At 43.0% G+C, this 18,169-nt stretch overlaps 2 protein-coding genes across 4 annotated transcripts in view; one reads left to right on the top strand and one right to left on the bottom strand.

Moving 5' to 3' along the window:
• Positions 1–5,037, top strand: part of chd3 (chromodomain helicase DNA binding protein 3) — a gene marked incomplete at its 3' end in the record, with an annotated part of 71,122 nt that extends 66,085 nt beyond the window's left edge. For all 3 annotated transcript variants that reach the window (XM_083789189.1, XM_083789188.1, XM_083789180.1), the window contains exon 39: positions 436–5,037. In XM_083789189.1, the coding sequence (XP_083645315.1) occupies positions 436–539 (104 nt within the window). The remainder of the gene's footprint in view (positions 1–435) is intronic.
• Positions 5,038–7,799: 2,762 nt separating this feature from the next.
• Positions 7,800–16,156, bottom strand: tnfsf12 (TNF superfamily member 12). Its single transcript, XM_083789161.1, has 6 exons — positions 15,319–16,156; positions 13,690–13,771; positions 11,527–11,583; positions 11,318–11,341; positions 10,931–11,058; positions 7,800–9,329 (listed from the first exon to the last, which is right to left on the bottom strand). The coding sequence occupies exons 1-6, from the start codon at positions 15,490–15,492 to the stop codon at positions 9,054–9,056; spliced, it is 741 nt and encodes a 246-aa protein (XP_083645287.1). The 5' UTR covers positions 15,493–16,156; the 3' UTR covers positions 7,800–9,053.
• Positions 16,157–18,169: the final 2,013 nt, after the last annotated feature.

The following is an 18,169-nucleotide window of genomic DNA, read 5'->3' as shown; positions in this document are numbered from 1 at the left end:
CCCAATGTGCACAACAACAAAGCCATTCTTGTTTTATTCCTACCATATGAACGGTAGTTTCAGCTCCCTTTCTCCAGAGTGAACTAAGTGCACCTGAATTGACCCCTTGGGGGGGGGGGGGAGGGGGGGGTGTTGATGAACTTTTAGGTTTACAGTTCAGTTTGACATACGGTTTACGTTTCGCAAGAAACCAATTATTGTATTAAAAAACCTGATCCAGGCCATAAATAAATAAATGACAGTTATGTGTTTCGTCGTAATCGCATGGATCGTGGCTTTAACTTTCATCTGTTCTCTTCTGGAGTGACCTGATGGTGAACTGACGACCCCAAACCCGGGTGGCTCTCTCTCCCTCTCTCTCTCTCTCGTTCTCTGTCTTTCTCTCTCCCCCGCTCTCTCTTTACCCCCCCCCCCCTCTCTCTCTCCTCTCTGCAGTGCTGAACGGTCCTCCCATGTCTGTGAAGAAGGAGAGGGAGGCGGAACTGCTCCTCGGCAGACGGGAACAGCGCAGCGGGGAGGTCATCTGTATCGACGACTGATTTACACTCACGCTCCCTCTGCCAGAACTCTCTCTCTCTCTACATCTCTATAACGCATGTACACACACACACACACACACACACACACACACACACACACACACACACACACACACACACACACACACACACACACACACACACACACACACACACACACGCACACACACACGCACGCACACTCTCACAGCTGAGTATATGTACTTACACGCACACCTCACAGACAATAAAAACCCATATGCTAAAAATACATTCTTAAATATGTCTCCATATTTAGAGTTGGCCCGGTAAGTGGCAGTATCTGAAAACGGGCTTATACCAACAGCATACCAGGAATGCAGTGTTAAAATATATCGCTGACTGACTGTGGGACTAGTACCCATTAATATTAGTAGAGCCTCCAAGTGGACAGAAGTGTTGAAAGTACACGCGCACACACACACACACACACACACACACACACACACACACACACACACACACACACACACACACACACACACACACACGCACACACACACACTCACAACATGCACACAGGTATGCTCTCACACACATATACAGCAGAAGTCATTGTTACACCTTCTATGACAAGTTTACTTCTCAAACTATATTCTGTTGAGTTCGCAAACGTTATATCTACAGATTCTACACATGAACGCGCCCTGTTGCGCGCGCACACACACACACACACACACACACAGAGCTTACGGAACCTCAATCCCTGAACCTTCTACAGCCTTCTAGAACTATTGAAAAGATCATGACCGTATGACCTTTGACCCCACCCCAGCCACCCGTCCCTCTCCACAGCCACTTACAGGAAGCTGCATGTGAAACCATTTCAGCGACAGGCCACTCTGAAGCCTGATTTGTGTGAGGTTGTGTGACACTGGCCCGCAACTACGCGTAAATGAGCGTAGCCATCCCTCCACTGAAGCATGCTCTCGTCAGAACAACGCGTTCTCGTGGAAAAGTGATAGTAGAAAAGAGAAGAGAAACGTTTTTTTGTATCGAGCTGCGCCTACAGTGGTTTTTATTGCGGTTTCGATCTCTCAGAGAGAAGAAATTAAGGTCCGTTTGTCTGTCCAAGCAGGCTCTGGGTCAAGTTATTGGCCTTCACAGTAAAATCCTTAGTGCTCATTTTAAAGCTCAATACGTGCTCTTTCTGACATCTACACTTTTTCTGGAAAGGGAGGTGATGATAACTACATTTTTTTTTATGGCAGGTATGCGAAACTATTTCAGAAAGCCCGTCCGCAACGTAAGGTTTTTCCAATGTCGAAAGGAGCACGTAGTGACCTTGAACTTGAGTTATAACACTGTGGATTTCACTGTGTTCCTCCTTTCCGTTTCTCCTTCGATGGTACATGTCAAGTTATAACGACTAAGATGTTAAAATGTAACGAGTAGAATCTTTTTATTTTCTTTTTTTTAAATTAAATTACAGTGTTGGCTTCCCTCTAACGACGGAAGTGGTTCGTTTTAGTTCACATAATAGGCTATGTGAACTAAAATGAATTTTAGCGCATATTATGCGCTAAAATTCTGAAATCCTCAGCATTAATTTAACTCTGCGAGTGTAAAGAATGGACCCTGTTTTTCAGTTAACACTGAGGATTTTACCGCGCTTTGAGGTATTTTACAGCTGAATGGTGTAATGCTCGCTTCGGAGAGGTCTCACGATGATAACATGGCTATTTTTCAAAACAAAACTATTCAAAACAAAAAAAACCTATGAATGTTTAACCTTTCATAAGCATATCAGTGTTATTAAAAGAAATATCGATCACCCTCAACACTCCTCGTGGTATCCACCCTGTTGTCCTTTTCCCTCACGTGTTTCCTCTTCCGTTCTTCTTTTTTTTATTGTGTTTATTTTCAGAGTTCCTCTTTCTTTCTACGAATTCTGTGACATTCTTTGCCTATTTAAACTGCTCAGCCGTCTGTTTTTCATCCGTGCAACTATGGTTATGATGATTATTGTTGTTGTTGTTTGTGTTGCTGTTTGTCCTCGCTGTCACTTAATTCGAGAACGATCAAGCTACGGCCATTAAGACTATCTTTTGAGCAGGAACCTATGAAAACGACAGCACGCGCGATACACCATGCACCCCTTCGCCACGTTATCCTATTATCATGAGAGAAAGCAAAACGAAGAAGTTGAGCTAACTTCAGAAGTACATATGTATTACGAGAAAACTAATCTCCATCTTTCCTGCTTACATTTTAGATTTTGGGGGCTTGCAAATGACTTATGCATATTATACAGTAAATAGGCCATTATGTAACCCTAAATGCGTTAAGAGCAATTGAAAATGTATACTATCTAACACCATTTAAAGTGTATTGTTATGGTCTCTACAGTCAAGAGGCCAGCTCTAGAATTGAGTACATTTTATAAACTGTATATCATCAAATACGCCTTAATAAACATAGCTGAACAAATGTAAAGTCATTTAATAGCCTGATGTCAGCTTGTAAATGCTAGTCAAATTAGTCCACTTTATTTCTAAAGGAAAGAAATTTAAACGTAGCTAGGAGTTAATTTATTCCCCAAACCCTGGATATTTTACACGGTCAGGTTTATGAAGTCAAGAAGTCTGAATCCATGTCACTCGTTATGTTAGATATAAAGTGTCTTGCAACCCCTTAACTAAAATGTTCTGACTGTCAAAACGAGCACTCATGTAACTATGCTTTTTTTCTCCTTCACGATTCCTTTGTCCTCTTTGACCAGAAGTTTGTTTATTTCTGGGTCTCTCGTGTCACTGTGTATGTAGTAGTGCCGATGGAACCATGAGTGGCAGCAAAACATGTCATCGATGATGCATCAACTGTTTGTTTTTTTTCTTTAATTTTTTGTTTTTGTTTGTAATAAAATCGAATGAAATGAAAATATATACATATATATTTGTTTTACCACATGAACCCTATCATACCTATTAGTGAACATTACATATAATGTGTTGCCTTAGTTGCGACACATTATATATTGGCTATTTGCGGCGAGTATATAGACCCGTGGGGGGGTTAATGAAGTGTATATATACGTAGGGTTCAAATGGTTAAATGAGAAAAGGTGTTTCGGGTATAATAACCAAAAGTACAGAAATATGAAAATGTGTTTGATCACTGTCCTGGAAAACTAGAGACTAGAGATCCATATTTAGAGATCAGAGTACATAGAGACAGTAACAGTTGAAGTCCCACATTATATTCTGACCCCTCCACGAAAAGGGCTAGTTGTCCTGACCCCTTATCCATCATTTACACATTATGGATAATTAGTGTGGTCGTCTATAGTTTCTAGAATTATGGCACAGGTCTCTGCCAGGCCAGGTAGTTTATTGAAGGCCAAAAAGAAGGAGAATAAAAGGGAAACTTATTTTGATTATATGAACTATGGTTGAATGACTGTTATAGCGCCACCATGAGGCCAATTTGAAAGATTTTGCGTGTCATATTTCCTTGGCCTAGTGGTAACGTGCATGCAAAGTTTCACAGCAATCGGATGCAGCGTTCATGAGGCATTTTGTTTCCGAACACTTACGCAAACTTTGAAAGCCAATCAAGTTGAAATAATTGAAATTGGACTGATCACATGACTAAGGTGATGTTTGGGCAGAATCTGTAGGAGTAGCCTAAAAATGTCACTCCTGGTTGCACTATAATGGTCAGATGTGAAATATTTGAGGCAGAGGTCGCAATGGTGCCGGAGATTAGCTATTCACATGCTGCATATCTTTATCTTTATCTTCAGTGTGGCACACAGTAGGACGACACCCGGACAGACAGGCGTACGGACGGACGGACAGACAGACAGACAAGGGCGACAAACATAATATAGTCTACTCTACGTCCAAAGACAACAAACAAGTGAGTCTAACGCAACCCACTAAAAGGTGTTAACCAAACCAACGGTGAGGTCCTCTTTTCCATCTTTAGTGACTCAACAAGACAACAACACTGACGTTAGGTTGCATTGATCATTGAGGATGTCGTGTGGGACATAGTTGTGGAATAGAGGCTGAATCACAGCCAGGTGACACGAGCAGCATTTTATCATGACTGTAGAGTTACAATGTTGTGTGAGGATGCGTATTGTGTCGGCCTACTGCATGTTCAGATTTAGTTGACTATAGTTTCAGCATTATAACCTCATTGGGACTGAACGAGTGTCATTTATGATCACAAACCAATCCGACTCAGTGTGCGTCCAACTATTGTACGTGTATTGCACAACGTCTACTTGTATTAGTTATGTTAGATGATTGAATAGATGCACTGCTAGCTATACTCCCTTTCAACTATATGGATTTAATAAATGATCTAGTTTTTTTGGGGGGTGGCAGGTTAGCCTTGATGTACAGTATAGGGTGGCCGGTGGCCAATCAGTGACGCAAAGGTTGCCAGCTGCATCTGGTGGCTAGAGGGTGTACTGTAAAGTACCGGTGAGCAAGGTACAGAATCTCAGTGCTCTGACCTCTGCATACAGTAGGTGGAGGTAACTGTGTATGTTAACCCATTCTGACCTGAGATCAGATTCATACGAGGTTTCCGCCGGACACACACTGGTCTGATGAACCCATTCTGACCTGAGATCAGATTCTAAAAATGTCAGTCGTTTTCTTCGATTTTTCAAAAATAGCAGACCTACAAGCTCGTATCGCGCCACTCGGTGGCGCGATATGAGCTTGTAGATCTGCTATTTTTAAATAGCTAAAGCATAACATGATGCCGACACCAAAATGGGTGCCCGGTCAGAATGGGTTAATATACAGTATATAGAGACAGTGGTTCTCAAATAATTGATAAGGGTCCATACCAATACCAAATGGAGCCTTGCAGGTATTTAACTGATTCTACAATTGTAACCAACTGTTGTACACACTCAAGGGTTCCGTAGCCTAACAATTACCAAATTAGAGATCCTTCAAATAAAATAAAAAAATGTTTGAGACCCACCATTCTAAGATATCTCCCTGGCCATGATACCTACTGAGAAAAGAAAGATAGATAATAGACTGCCGTGTCCAAGACCATGGTGTGAATGTAGACATTACTGTAATAAACTGTGTTAGCAAATTACAATTTGCAGATAAGCTGATACTACTGATGCCGTCACCTGACCTCATAATAATCAAAAACCTGACCATGATGTTCCAAAACTAATGACAAAGGGAAACTCAGGGTTCGTTTACCATTTATGTAAAACTAGGCATTGAATACAACATTTATATTTGACAAACAACTTCTATTCGGTTTCGCCAGTTTCTTGAATTCAATAATTCCCCAGAGACAGGCCTCTGTATGAAATAAGGCTTTTTAGGTGGTAATAAACTTTGACATTTCGTTACAAAAAAAAGGGAATTGGGGGAGGGAAGTATGTGTGAGACAGACGGGGAAACGCTAGGCATGTTTTTCCTCAAAGGCTTACAGCTATTTGGTCCAGGTTCAGATTCAGGAAGTGAAAATCTAGATGGCAGCTCGTGTGCTTTCACATGTGTGCGCGCACGACTGTGGTCTTTTGTGCGTGCGTATAGGAATTTAGCATGGCAAAGGGAGGTGTGTGTATGGATACACTAATGGCTTGCCATCATGTCTGTGCATAGGAAGTATGGCAAAGATTTGCTCTGTGATGTGTGATGTGCATGCGTGTGTGTGTGTGTGTGTGTGTGTATTACGAACCATGCTGAAATATGAGATACACAAAAGGGGGATGCGGCAGACACAAAAGGGAAGAGGAAAACTATTAGGAAATCAAACCGGATAGAATGTCTACATTTCAACCCACATTTTTCCATTTGCAAGCAGCCACAGATGAAAAATGAATGTTTGGCGTCTATTAAAACACCACATTTACTGCAGTAAAGTGCTGAAAAGAAATCAATGTGGTCCATCCATCCTCAAAACAAAAACGACTTATAAACAAGAGTAGGAGTGTTGAAACCAACTGCTAGAAATATACACTGAAAAAGGAATATCACAGAAAACAGCAGCGTATGAGGAAATGGAATGATTACATGTTTCATAATTATAATACACAAGAATTCAGCCTTGCCATTTAAGGCATACATACATACATACATACATACATACATACATACATACATACATACATACGTATTACATTTGTGATATGCTAGGTGTTGGACTCTGAAATAAGATATCTACAAATAGTAGCCAAGGACTAGAACAGGGTGAATAAGCTGCAGTCTTGTGAGTTTGGCAAGAAAACATGAAAGTCCTTGATCGAGCAATATTTTGATGATTAGTCTGGAAAAACTGTTTTAAGCCAATGGAAAAATGTAATGATTGAGACAACGGCACAATACTGATTAACCTTCATAAACATTAGGACTATAGTAAACTATAGTAAAGGAGATACCAATTCACAAAAACTCATTCAAACGCATTGTTTGTGAAATTGTGATGAACATGAAATTAGAAATTCTGTTGAGTCACCATGGATGTGTTGAACCTCAAGCTACTGAGACTGACGGGGTAGATTTGTTAAATATTTACTTTTTTTTAATATATATATATTTTTTAATTTTAGATATCTGATCTGAACCAGCAAATCGACAGTCTACACAATGAAATCCTTTATTGTCAGTTTAGCGGTACAAATGGAACCAAATCTCCCAAAAAGTTAAGATTTTTGCTGTGTTCCCCTTCACAATCCCACTTGAGGTCTTCCCCACATGGTCTTTCATCAATCATCTCCTTACTTGGCTATGAAGGAATAAAATAAGCAATCCGTAATTCAAACTAAAACAACCACAGGGCAAACATAAACAGTGTGATGTTCCCCATTATAGTGTTTTAACTTTCACTTTATGAGCGTTACATCACCGGAATGAGCTTTCATGAATGTGCAAATTAAACTGATCTATTTGATTTCTTCTCTTACTTTAATTCTGGTGAATAATAATAGTAAAGGCTGTAAAAAAAAAAAAAATAATCTTCTAATGTTCTCATATAATTGACATATAGGTATTAACCCATTCTGAACGGGCACCCATTTTGGTGTCAGCATCATGTTATGCTTTAGCTATTTAAAAATAGCAGATCTACAAGCTCATATCGCGCCACCGAGTGGCGCGATACGAGCTTGTAGGTCTGCTATTTTTGAAAAATCGAAGAGCGACTGACATTTTTAGAATCTGATCTCAGGTCAGAATGGTTTCATCAGGACCAGTGTGTGTCCGGCGGAAACCTCGTATGAATCTGATCTCAGGTCAGAATGGGTTAATTCTGGCGAATAATAATAGTAAAGGCTGTAAAAAAAAAAGAAAAAATCTTCTAATGTTCTCATATAATTGACATATAGGTATTAACCAAATCCCACGCCAGTGCTTTGGTTTCAGTGGCACTTAGAGTGTGGGATTTGACCTCAGATTACAAAATGTAAATGACACATTGGCTTTGGATCGTCAGAGGCCTCCCAAATACTAATCTATGAACAATTTGTAACGATAAGTTAATAATTTCCTGATGGTTTTCAAATAGCTTGTAAATTATAGCCACTGTGGTGCCAAAAACGTACGAAAGGCAGAGACATTGAGAGATGCAAAAAGCAGACATTAGTCTTTTAAGCTCCAGGCTTGGTTTACTATAACCTGCTTTTTAAAAGGAAAGCCAAGTAATACTATACAATACATCCAGAACCTTATACTGTATATTGAAAGGCCCTGATCATAGAAATAATAATAATCTAGGTAGAAATTCACATCTATGTTGTTATTTATAAACTTTTGACATTAGAACGCTCCCAGTTCTACTTCAGCCCCCACTTCCATGTGCACACATTATCTACATGTAAAAGAAAGGGTGTGAGTGTGTGATTATTTTAAGTTGTTTATAGTGTGGAGAACTGACTGTTCATTTATGGGCTCTCAATTTCCTGAGGCACTTTGCGATGGAACAGTGGGAGGGCATGCACAGCTTTGTTCAGTCACGGTCCTTCTTATAAATCAAGTATAAAAGCACAATGTAAAAAAAAAGAAAAAAAAAAAAAAACGATCTTAAGATCAAGTTGACAATCCGTGTAAGTTTTTATAAATTGCGAGCCCTCGTCTACGGAAAAGTATCCATCACATCTGTTCGCTTGGCCACCATCCAAAAGGGTCCACTATGGGTCCTGGGTTTGGCCACATTCAGTTCCTACTCCACAGTCTGTGTTGCATTCCAAAAAGGCAACCGCGGGTCCAGAGAACATTCCATCCGCAAACTCCACAAAGCAAGACTCCTTTTTATGTCTTTGAGGTCTTTGGGGAGAGACACTGACATGATGTGATGTCTGACAGGTTATTATTATTATTTCTTTTCCGGGGTTTACAGCGACAGATCGATGTACTCATGATGTGCTCTTTAAAAAAAACTGACATCTGGGGCTTTTCGGCAGTTTCAAACGCCCCTCCTCACAGGTCTCTGTGCCCACGAAGTCTGCAACGCTAACACAACGCAGCAGGCCGTGCTCACTTGGCGTCACCCCCTCCTTGTCGACCTTCAGTTGACTTTGAAGATGCTGAAGACGTGTGGCGAAGCGGAAGAGGTTCCCACGGCGTGGAGCCTGAAGGACGGCCCTGTGATGGCCTGGAGCTCCGCCCCTCGGTCCAGACGCAGCAGGCCGGACACCTGGCACGGCTTGAGGAAGTGGAAGGGGTGCGGCCCTGCGGCGGGCGTGGTGCCGTAGCCCTCCATGCACTGGAGCTTCTGGACCTTGTGCCCTCGAGCCACCACGTCCAGCTTGACGTACTGAGACTCCTGCTCGTTGAACAGAACCTGAAGGGCAGGTCAGAGTGGGTTAGACATAGCATAGGTTAGACATAAGGTTGGTGAGGGGTGCGTTAGGACGACCGGATTAAGGTTGGTGAGGGGTGCGTTAGGACGACCGGATTAAGGTTGGTGAGGGGTGCGTTAGGACGACCGGATTAAGGTTGGTGAGGGGTGCGTTAAGACGACCGGATTAAGGTTGGTGAGGGGTGCGTTAGGACGACCCTATTAAGGTTGGTGAGGGGTGCGTTAGGACGACTAGATTAAGGTTGGTGAGGGGTGCATTAAGACGACCGGATTAAGGTTGGTGAGGGGTGCGTTAGGACGACCGGATTAAGGTTGGTGAGGGGTGCGTTAAAACGACCGGATTAAGGTTGGTGAGGGGTGCGTTAAAACGACCGGATTAAGGTTGGTGAGGGGTGCGTTAAAACGACCGGATTAAGGTTGGTGAGGGGTGCGTTAAAACGACCGGATTAAGGTTGGTGAGGGGTGCGTTAGGACGACCGGATTAAGGTTGGTGAGGGGTGCGTTAGGACGACCGGATTAAGGTTGGTGAGGGGTGCGTTAGGACGACCGGATTAAGGTTGGTGAGGGGTGCGTTAGGACGACCGGATTAAGGTTGGTGAGGGGTGCGTTAGGACGACCCTATTAAGGTTGGTGAGGGGTGCGTTAAGGGTTGGGAGAGGTTTTAAGGGTGTTCTGCCCCGTGGGATGTTAGGTTTAGGTAATAGGTGAGGGTTTGAGATAGTATGAAATTCAAGATACTACTACTGCCAAAAATAAAAAACCCTCTGGAGTCCTTGAGGAGATTCCATTGGGGGCTCCTCCAACCAAATCAATAGTACAACCGTTTTGAATTCATAATATTTTAATCTAACATGTTTCAATATTGCTATTGTAATGTAATCCATTACATCTATGTACAATGGTGAATTTTACACGAGTCCGATCTGAGGCAGGTATCTCGCACAAGATGCGTGTCTGAAGCCTGTCCTGGACAGGAGTCTCCGGACGTAAAAACAGATGACTGTTAATTTGAACCAAAACATTTTATACCGGCTTGCCTAGAATAAAGTAAATTGAATTGGGGGTCCATGCATGGTCTAATGAAAGACATGAATCAATTTGAAAACCCCTCATGTAAAATCACTGATTTGGTCAATTAGCCCTTCCCTAAGCCCCACCCACTCCACTCTGTGGGTCAATTTGCCCTTCGCTAAGCCCCACCCACTCCACTCTGTGGGTCAATTTGCCCTTCGCTAAGCCCCACCCACTCCACTCTGTGGGTGGGTCAGACGACGAAAGCTTGCCATCCTTAGCAACGGTTGCTAAACTATTTGGATTGGCATTGGACAATCATGTCCAATGCCAATTCATGTCCAATGCTGTCCATTTCAATAATGAATGCAAACCAAATTCAGAAAATACTACAAATATAAGATGAGAATAAGTTAATAGTTGATTAAATGTATGGAAAAGCGAGGGAGGAGGGATATATCAGTGGAAATTTTGAGAAACAGAACGGGTCATTGAGGGTCAAGTATATGATGGCACCTCCCATTGCTGTTGTAGTCCTTCTAATATATTGACTACATGTCCCATAGAATCACCTGGCAGTAGAGGAAGTATACCCCAGCTCTCTCCACTGTGAAGGTGCCTAGGTCTCGGTTGTACCTCACTGCTTTGCTCATATTCAACGTCTCCTCTTCCCAGCCCTTTATCACACCACCCTCTCCCACTGTAACACACACGCGCGCACACACACACACACACACACACACACACACACACACACACACACACACACACACACACACACACACACACACACACACACACACACACACACACACACACACACACACACACACACACACACACACACACACACACACACACACACACACACACACACACGTTATTGCTTGGGCTGGGACCATGAGACACCAAAAAACAAATCACCAAACATCATCATTATCCAGTTGTTAGGCTCTTACCTGGCTGAGAGGACACTTTAGTAACTGAGAGAGAGAGAGAGAGAGAGAGAGAGAGAGAGAGAGAGAGAGAGAGAGAAATGAGAGAGAAATGAGAGACAGGGGAAAGTCAATTAAGATTTTATTACTGCAACTGTATAGGGGTATATGACTAAAACCACTTCAGCAGATGCTACATAAGGAGGCTATAAGAGATCTGCCAGGGCACTTACTCTCAAAATGAGACGCCACTTTCCTGCCACTTCCACTCTTCCCTCGCACGCTCCCCCCTAACAAAAGCAGGGGAAAGAGAGAATACCACGTTAGAATGACAGACAGAGACGGTGGGAGGGAGAAAGAGCGAGGGAGAAAAAAAACTGTGTTTTTTCTGATCAGAAAAACAACAGCTGCATCTCTGTTTTAACATTGCAAATATGCTTTTGGGCATTTTTTTCCTTCCACCTGAAGTGGTTTAACGCGCTTAGCAGATGGACAAGGATTTCCTTTCTCGTGCTTTTGATATATTTCGTTATACTTTTTTTTGGTTCTTTTTTTTTTCTTATTCAGCATGTGCAGTTTTTTTTCTTTTCTCTCTCCTTTCTTCTCTTTTGGAGCTAATCTGAGAGCCAGCTGCTTCCAGTCATCTAGAAGATACAGAAATGCAGAGAGATGGGGGGTGCAGGGAGAAATGTAGATGGAAGTGATGGAATAGGAGAGGGGAGAACAAGGGAGTGAGTAGAGATGGAGAGAGAGGAGTGAGTTGTGTGTGTTGGGGTTGAAGGGGAATAGGGAGAAAAAAAAGGAAAGAAAAGATGTACCACAAGAGTGATGGATAGGGAAGAAAAGTGAATGAGAGAACACTTAACTGCACAGTGAAAACAAGGGAAAGGGAGGGAGAGAAAGAGAATGCATAAAAGGATAGAATATAAGAGGGGTAGAGAGGGAGAGGAAGAGAGAGAGGTCTTTGGCAAGTTCTGTGACCCAAAAGAGATGGAAGTCAAGGAAAATGGAGTGAAGCAACATGAGACCTGGCGCCCATTCAAATAAATACAATAAATAAAATATATTTCTTCAGGACTTCAACGAGTGGCCTCGTTAATTCACCAACAGTTTGTTTTGGTTTTGTTATCTGACTGTGGAGTACATGCACTACTTGTCTTAAGACTACTACGTCTGGAAGGCGGAGCAGCAAATGCAGAGTGAGTGAGGCCCCCTCATACTGGAATATTGAGCCCCTGCTAAAATAACTCACAGGTGGGTGACCCTGGAGATTTAGGATTTTGCTATGGGTGAACATTATGCCTTCGAGCAACAGTGATTTTCCGGGTAAAGCTGTCAGTCTGAATAAAGGGAAATTACTTGTGTTATGCAGAAATGTGGTTCAAAGTCCTCTCCACGAATTGTGGAAAAACTATTTGGCTTTTCCGTTCAGGATTTAGCATTTTTTGACCACTGTAACAATGTGTTTTGCAAGACAATGTAAGCTGTCAAGTATGGTGATATATGTGCAGTTTCTTTCACCAGATACTAGATCATACATGAATGAATGCATCCTTTTGTCAATATATACCACATTTATTTCTCGACTAGGATTCTACATAATCTTTACTGACAAGCTATGAAGAATAAAAAGTCCAGCAATTCACCAGTGGTGACGCAAGTGGGGCCCATAAATACTCCAATGATAGGTCATCAAATATCACCACTTTCACAACAAATCATAGCTGTGTCAGCCACGTCCAGGAGAAGAAAATCACTTTTATTCCCTAAAGCGTGCAACAAGGCCTTAACTCCTCGTGCCAGCTGGTTTTCTGGGTTTGAGGCCATCCGGACAGACCTGTAATTTCTGAAACAGTCATCCAGCCTACTTTTTCCTGTGTCGACTTTTAGCAGCGGGCAGTGCCCGCAGCCAACTAGACCTGACCAAAGTGCCATGTGGGCCAAGTATGGCCAAGGTTTGTGTTAAATGGGCTTCCCGAAAAAACAACATGGTCCAATTTGTAAGTATATCGTGTCTGCTGTGACAGGGGTGATGATTTGGGTGGGAAGAGCTACATACTCTATAGGATACCAAAGTAAACATGGACTCAGTTGACTTTTCCATGCCCGTGTGCTGTGCATTAAGATATTGAAGACAACTGGAATCACATAGTAGCACGTTGGGCATATATTCTTATTCAGTATATTTACAGACAGACACAGACACAGACACAGACTGACAGACAGACAGACAGACAGACAGACAGACAGACAGACAGACAGACAGACAGACAGACAGACAGACAGACAGACAGACAGACAGACAGACAGACAGACAGACAGACAGACAGACAGACAGACAGACAGACAGACAGACAGACAGACAGACAGACAGACAGACAGACGCAAAACAGTACCATCTCTCTTCACTCTCTGCCCCACAAGCAACTCTCTCTTCTCCAGAATGAGCTGAACAATAGCCTTCCTCTGAGTATTCACCTACGGAGGAGAGACAGACAGGCAGCAGACTTATATATATATATATAAGAACTTGCAGCAATAAAACAAGCAAAGGAGCACATTAATAAGAAGGGGAAGAAAGAAGAAAAAAAAACCGTCTGCAAAATCCCGTCCAGTTTATTATTATAATATTACTGCACTGGCACAGAGCCCAAACTGACACAGACGGTTCCTTCCACCCAGGCAGCCACAAAATTAACGTCTGCCTTTTCCATTGTCTGGCCAGCCAATGCCATGCTATAGCCTTTAGCAGTGGTTGCGACACCTAAACGCATGTTTTTAGTGCTTTGCATTCTTCACATTTCTTAACTCCCCTGCTGTGGAAAAAAGGGGGGGGCTGAGTTTTGTCACGCCAGCAAATATTTAAATCCTCAGCGAGGGGCCTCATTAACTACCTGGCTGGAGGCCCTATATGAAATAGGAAAATAAAAGGTGGCTATGGGATATCGTGTTTGGATATACTGTATAGCTAGCTACTGTGGAAATGAGGGAGTGTGCTCTCCAATCCATACAGTTATTCACACTGGCTCCCATCAGGAGTTGGCTGAGGGTCTAATTGACAGGGCCCTTGAGTTGGACTCCACACACACTCCACATGTCCCATCAAGGGTACGAGACGAGAGAGAGTGTGGAAACAAAAGAAATACATGTTTGTGCTCACGTGCGTGAACGCATGCATACGTGACTTTTAATTGCCATGTAACTGGGTGGGTGACAGTCACATGATGCAAGTGCATCTTCGATTTCAAAACAATGCACATTTGACAGCATAAGCATTTCCATGCTGTGACTGCTGTTTCCTTTCAGAGGGGTACTGCAAGTAATTTGCTTCATGATGCAATCTCATGCATGATGTGCCTGCATAGTACAAGCAATTGTAGGCAAGATGCATGCAAGTGTAAAACCAATTATACCAGACTAGAGCCCATGTGTTTACTTTATAATAGCCCAAATACACAACTTGCAATTTACAAATGGGGTGGCTGGTAATAGTGTTCAAAATCACTCAATAAGACTTGGGATTGTTACCCTATGACTATGCTGTACCTTCAAAGAGTCAGTGCACTCAGTTGGCTATATAAAGGCAAAAACATAAAGGGTTTCCAGCAAATTGGTCTATAATTGGAGCACAACTGGCAGCAAAACAATTCAATTGGGGGTGGAGAAGGGGTTTAAACTGGATGCAACAATAAGCAAATAACTCCACTGCTTGGCCGCACTTTTTTTGGTAAGCAATAAAAGAACCTTAAGGTTAAGTGGTACAGTGCAAAGGCAAGAATGCACAAGGGGTGAAGGGGGGGGGGGGGGGGGGGGGCTGAAGTGGCTTCGCATTTTTCCATGCCCCCCGCGGAGATTCCCGTAACCGCAGCCACAGAGAAATTGCATAACAAACTAGTTCCAGTATTTACCAACTTGCCGAGGAGTAAATAACATTGTTGATATTGACGTACAGGAATGCATGCTATGCAAACGAGGATAGATAGCGTTTGTATTATTGTTTTAAAAAATAAATGCCATATACGAACCTGCTCCAGTCGATCCTGCAGGATTCTGAAGGACTGGGACAGGTCCCGTGTCTGTCGCCAGGTCCACGCCGTGAACAGCGCACTGCACGCGGCGAGCGACAGGGCCACCAGGGCCAGGAAAGCCCAGACCACCCGAACCTTGCGCACTCGTCTCTTCTGCAGAATTCGTTGCATGTTCGTGCAGAGCAGATCTTGCACTGCTATTGACCGACCGTGGCAGTCAGACCATCCGACGTTTCCACTTCAACTCCATTCCAACAGTGCATGCAATCCCACCAGATTTAATTGTGCCCAAATGTCCATCTCGGTGGTGGTGGTGGTGGGGGGAGCCGGGGGGGGACACGCATGTGGATGCCGCCGCTCAAAGCAAGTCGCGTCAAATAGAAGGCAGACAATTTCTGTTTGCGTGAAAGACTTGATTGTTTCAAAAAATACCTCCCGTACCTCCAAATTTGCACAGTTCAAAGCCACCATAGTCCGTGGCTGCCTCGACAGCAGACCGTCTTCAAGTAGGCTACAAGTGGATTTTCTTTCTTTTTTTTTTTTTTGCACGATGCAACTCGCTCGCTCACATCAACTGTTGCATCCTTCTTGTGATTCGTTGACTCAGCGTTCTTGTCTTCCCTTTATCCGCTTGATGGGGTCACTCACTCTATTAAGGACAGAGTGGCCGCATAATGACCAAACTGCACTTTGACTTGAAACGCCATCAATGAACAACCACTTGGGATCATCCCGGCGTGCGCCCGACGCAAAGAAAATCCAACGGGGTCAACGACGCAAGAAAGGCTCAGAGCAGAGCAGCAGCCCACCGGACTTACGCGGCTTCCCAAATCACTTTCATCAACTTGCAACCCTGAAAAAGAAGAGCCATATAGACGTTTTGACCAGTTCCAACTGTGACCACGCGGTGGCGGTAGGGTATAGGGGAAGAAGCACTGACATACCCCCCCCCCCCCATGACTGATACCACCCACTGCACAACCCCTCAATCATTGAGGAGCACAAATAACATACATGAGATTAGTGCGGGTTTGATTAATATTCATCCAATATTTGACACTGTAACCTACTTAAGTTTAGGCATGAGTTTAGTTTAAACATTCGAGATCTTTGCACTGAAACAAATTCCAATCAACTGCAGCTGACATGACGTATTGAATCTTGAATATTTTAGTTCAGGATAGGTATTTTGTTAATACAAATACATAATTAAAGATTAGGGTATTTAAAAAAAAAAAGTTAAATTATGCCTTTATTAGTTACCTACACATTATTTGTAGCACTGTAGGGTAAGGCTGTCCCCAAACATTCAAGGTTCGAATGTTCGCTCGTTAGGGTTGGCACTCGAATCTTAATTAATGGGTTTGAACCATTTGTTTTTTTATTTATTTATAAAAATAAAAAAAAATATATTTTTTCCTTTTTTATTAACTCGAAAATATATCTCGGCGAGAATGTGATTTATGTTAAAAAGTAAGTTTCTCGTGCATTCCTGTCAGAAGTTATGTCTATCTCCTTGTGCTGTCCCTCTCCAAAATCCCCTGTGCACATTAATTTGGTGATGGGCCTGCAGCCAATCAGCCAATCAGCAATAAACACACACCCACACACCCACACACCCACACACACACACACACACACACACACACACACACACACACACACACACACACACACACGCACACACGCACACACACACACACACACACACACACGCACACACACCAGCACGTCACAATTTGAGAAAAAGGTTAGTTCTCTCTCTCTCTCTCTCTCTCTCTCTCTCTCTCTCTCTCTCTCTCTCTCTCTCTCTCTCTCTCTCTCTCTCTGCGCTGTTGCGTCTGTCTGTCTGTGTGTGTGTCATAGTTAACCTCTCCATCAAACAGGGACAGGTCCCCCAAGATTTTAAACTGGCCAAAGTAACCCCCTTGTACAAAAAAGGGAGTAAATTAGAACCCGGCAACTACCGCCCTATTTCTATTCTAAGCTCCATCTCGAAAGTGATGGAAAAAATAGTCTATGAACAGGTTGAAAAGTATCTTGCCACTAATAAATTGCTGTACGAGTTCCAATCTGGTTTCAGAACATCCCACTCCACTGACACATGCCTCCTCTATTTGAGCGACCACATCAAACACGAGGTGGACGCTGGAAAATACTGCGGCATGGTCATGCTGGACCTCCAAAAGGCTTTTGACACCGTGAACCACTCCATACTGGTTAACAAGCTTAAAGCTATTGGTTTTGATAGCACATCAGTGAGCTGGATGCAATCCTACCTGGAGGGGAGAGAACAGATGGTGGAGGTGAACGGAACACTGTCCCCTCCCCTCCCAGTGAGCTGTGGCGTCCCACAAGGAAGCATACTAGGGCCTTTACTGTTCCTAATATATGTTAACGACATGACTTCAGCTTGTGACTGCAACTTGTTCCTGTTCGCAGATGACTCAGCACTGCTGGTCTCGGACAGGAACAAACTGCAGGTTGAAAAGACCCTCAGCTCTGAACTCGGTAGAATCTGCACCTGGCTCGCTGATAACAAACTATCCTTACACCTGGGAAAAACTGAATCCATCCTCTTCGGATCAAATAGTAATCTCAGCAAGGCAGATGGCTTCTTGGTTAGAGTGGGTGACAATATTATCACACGAAAAGATCAAATTACCTACCTAGGTTCCATCCTGGAGGCCAATCTTTCCGGTGATAAGATGGCCACCAACGTAATCAAAAAAGTCAATCAAAGAACAAGATTCCTTTACAGGATCTCCTCACTGGTCAGCAAAAACACCTTGAAGACCTTAACAGGAGCCCTCGTACAAGGTTTCTTTGACTATGCATCCACCTCTTG

This window comes from Protomyctophum parallelum (genome assembly GCF_964188405.1).
Source record: "Protomyctophum parallelum genome assembly, chromosome: 18".
NCBI classification, from domain to species: Eukaryota; Metazoa; Chordata; class Actinopteri; order Myctophiformes; family Myctophidae; genus Protomyctophum; species Protomyctophum parallelum.
Note: the sequence above shows the minus strand (reverse complement) of the source record. Positions and strands in the feature narration are given on the sequence as shown.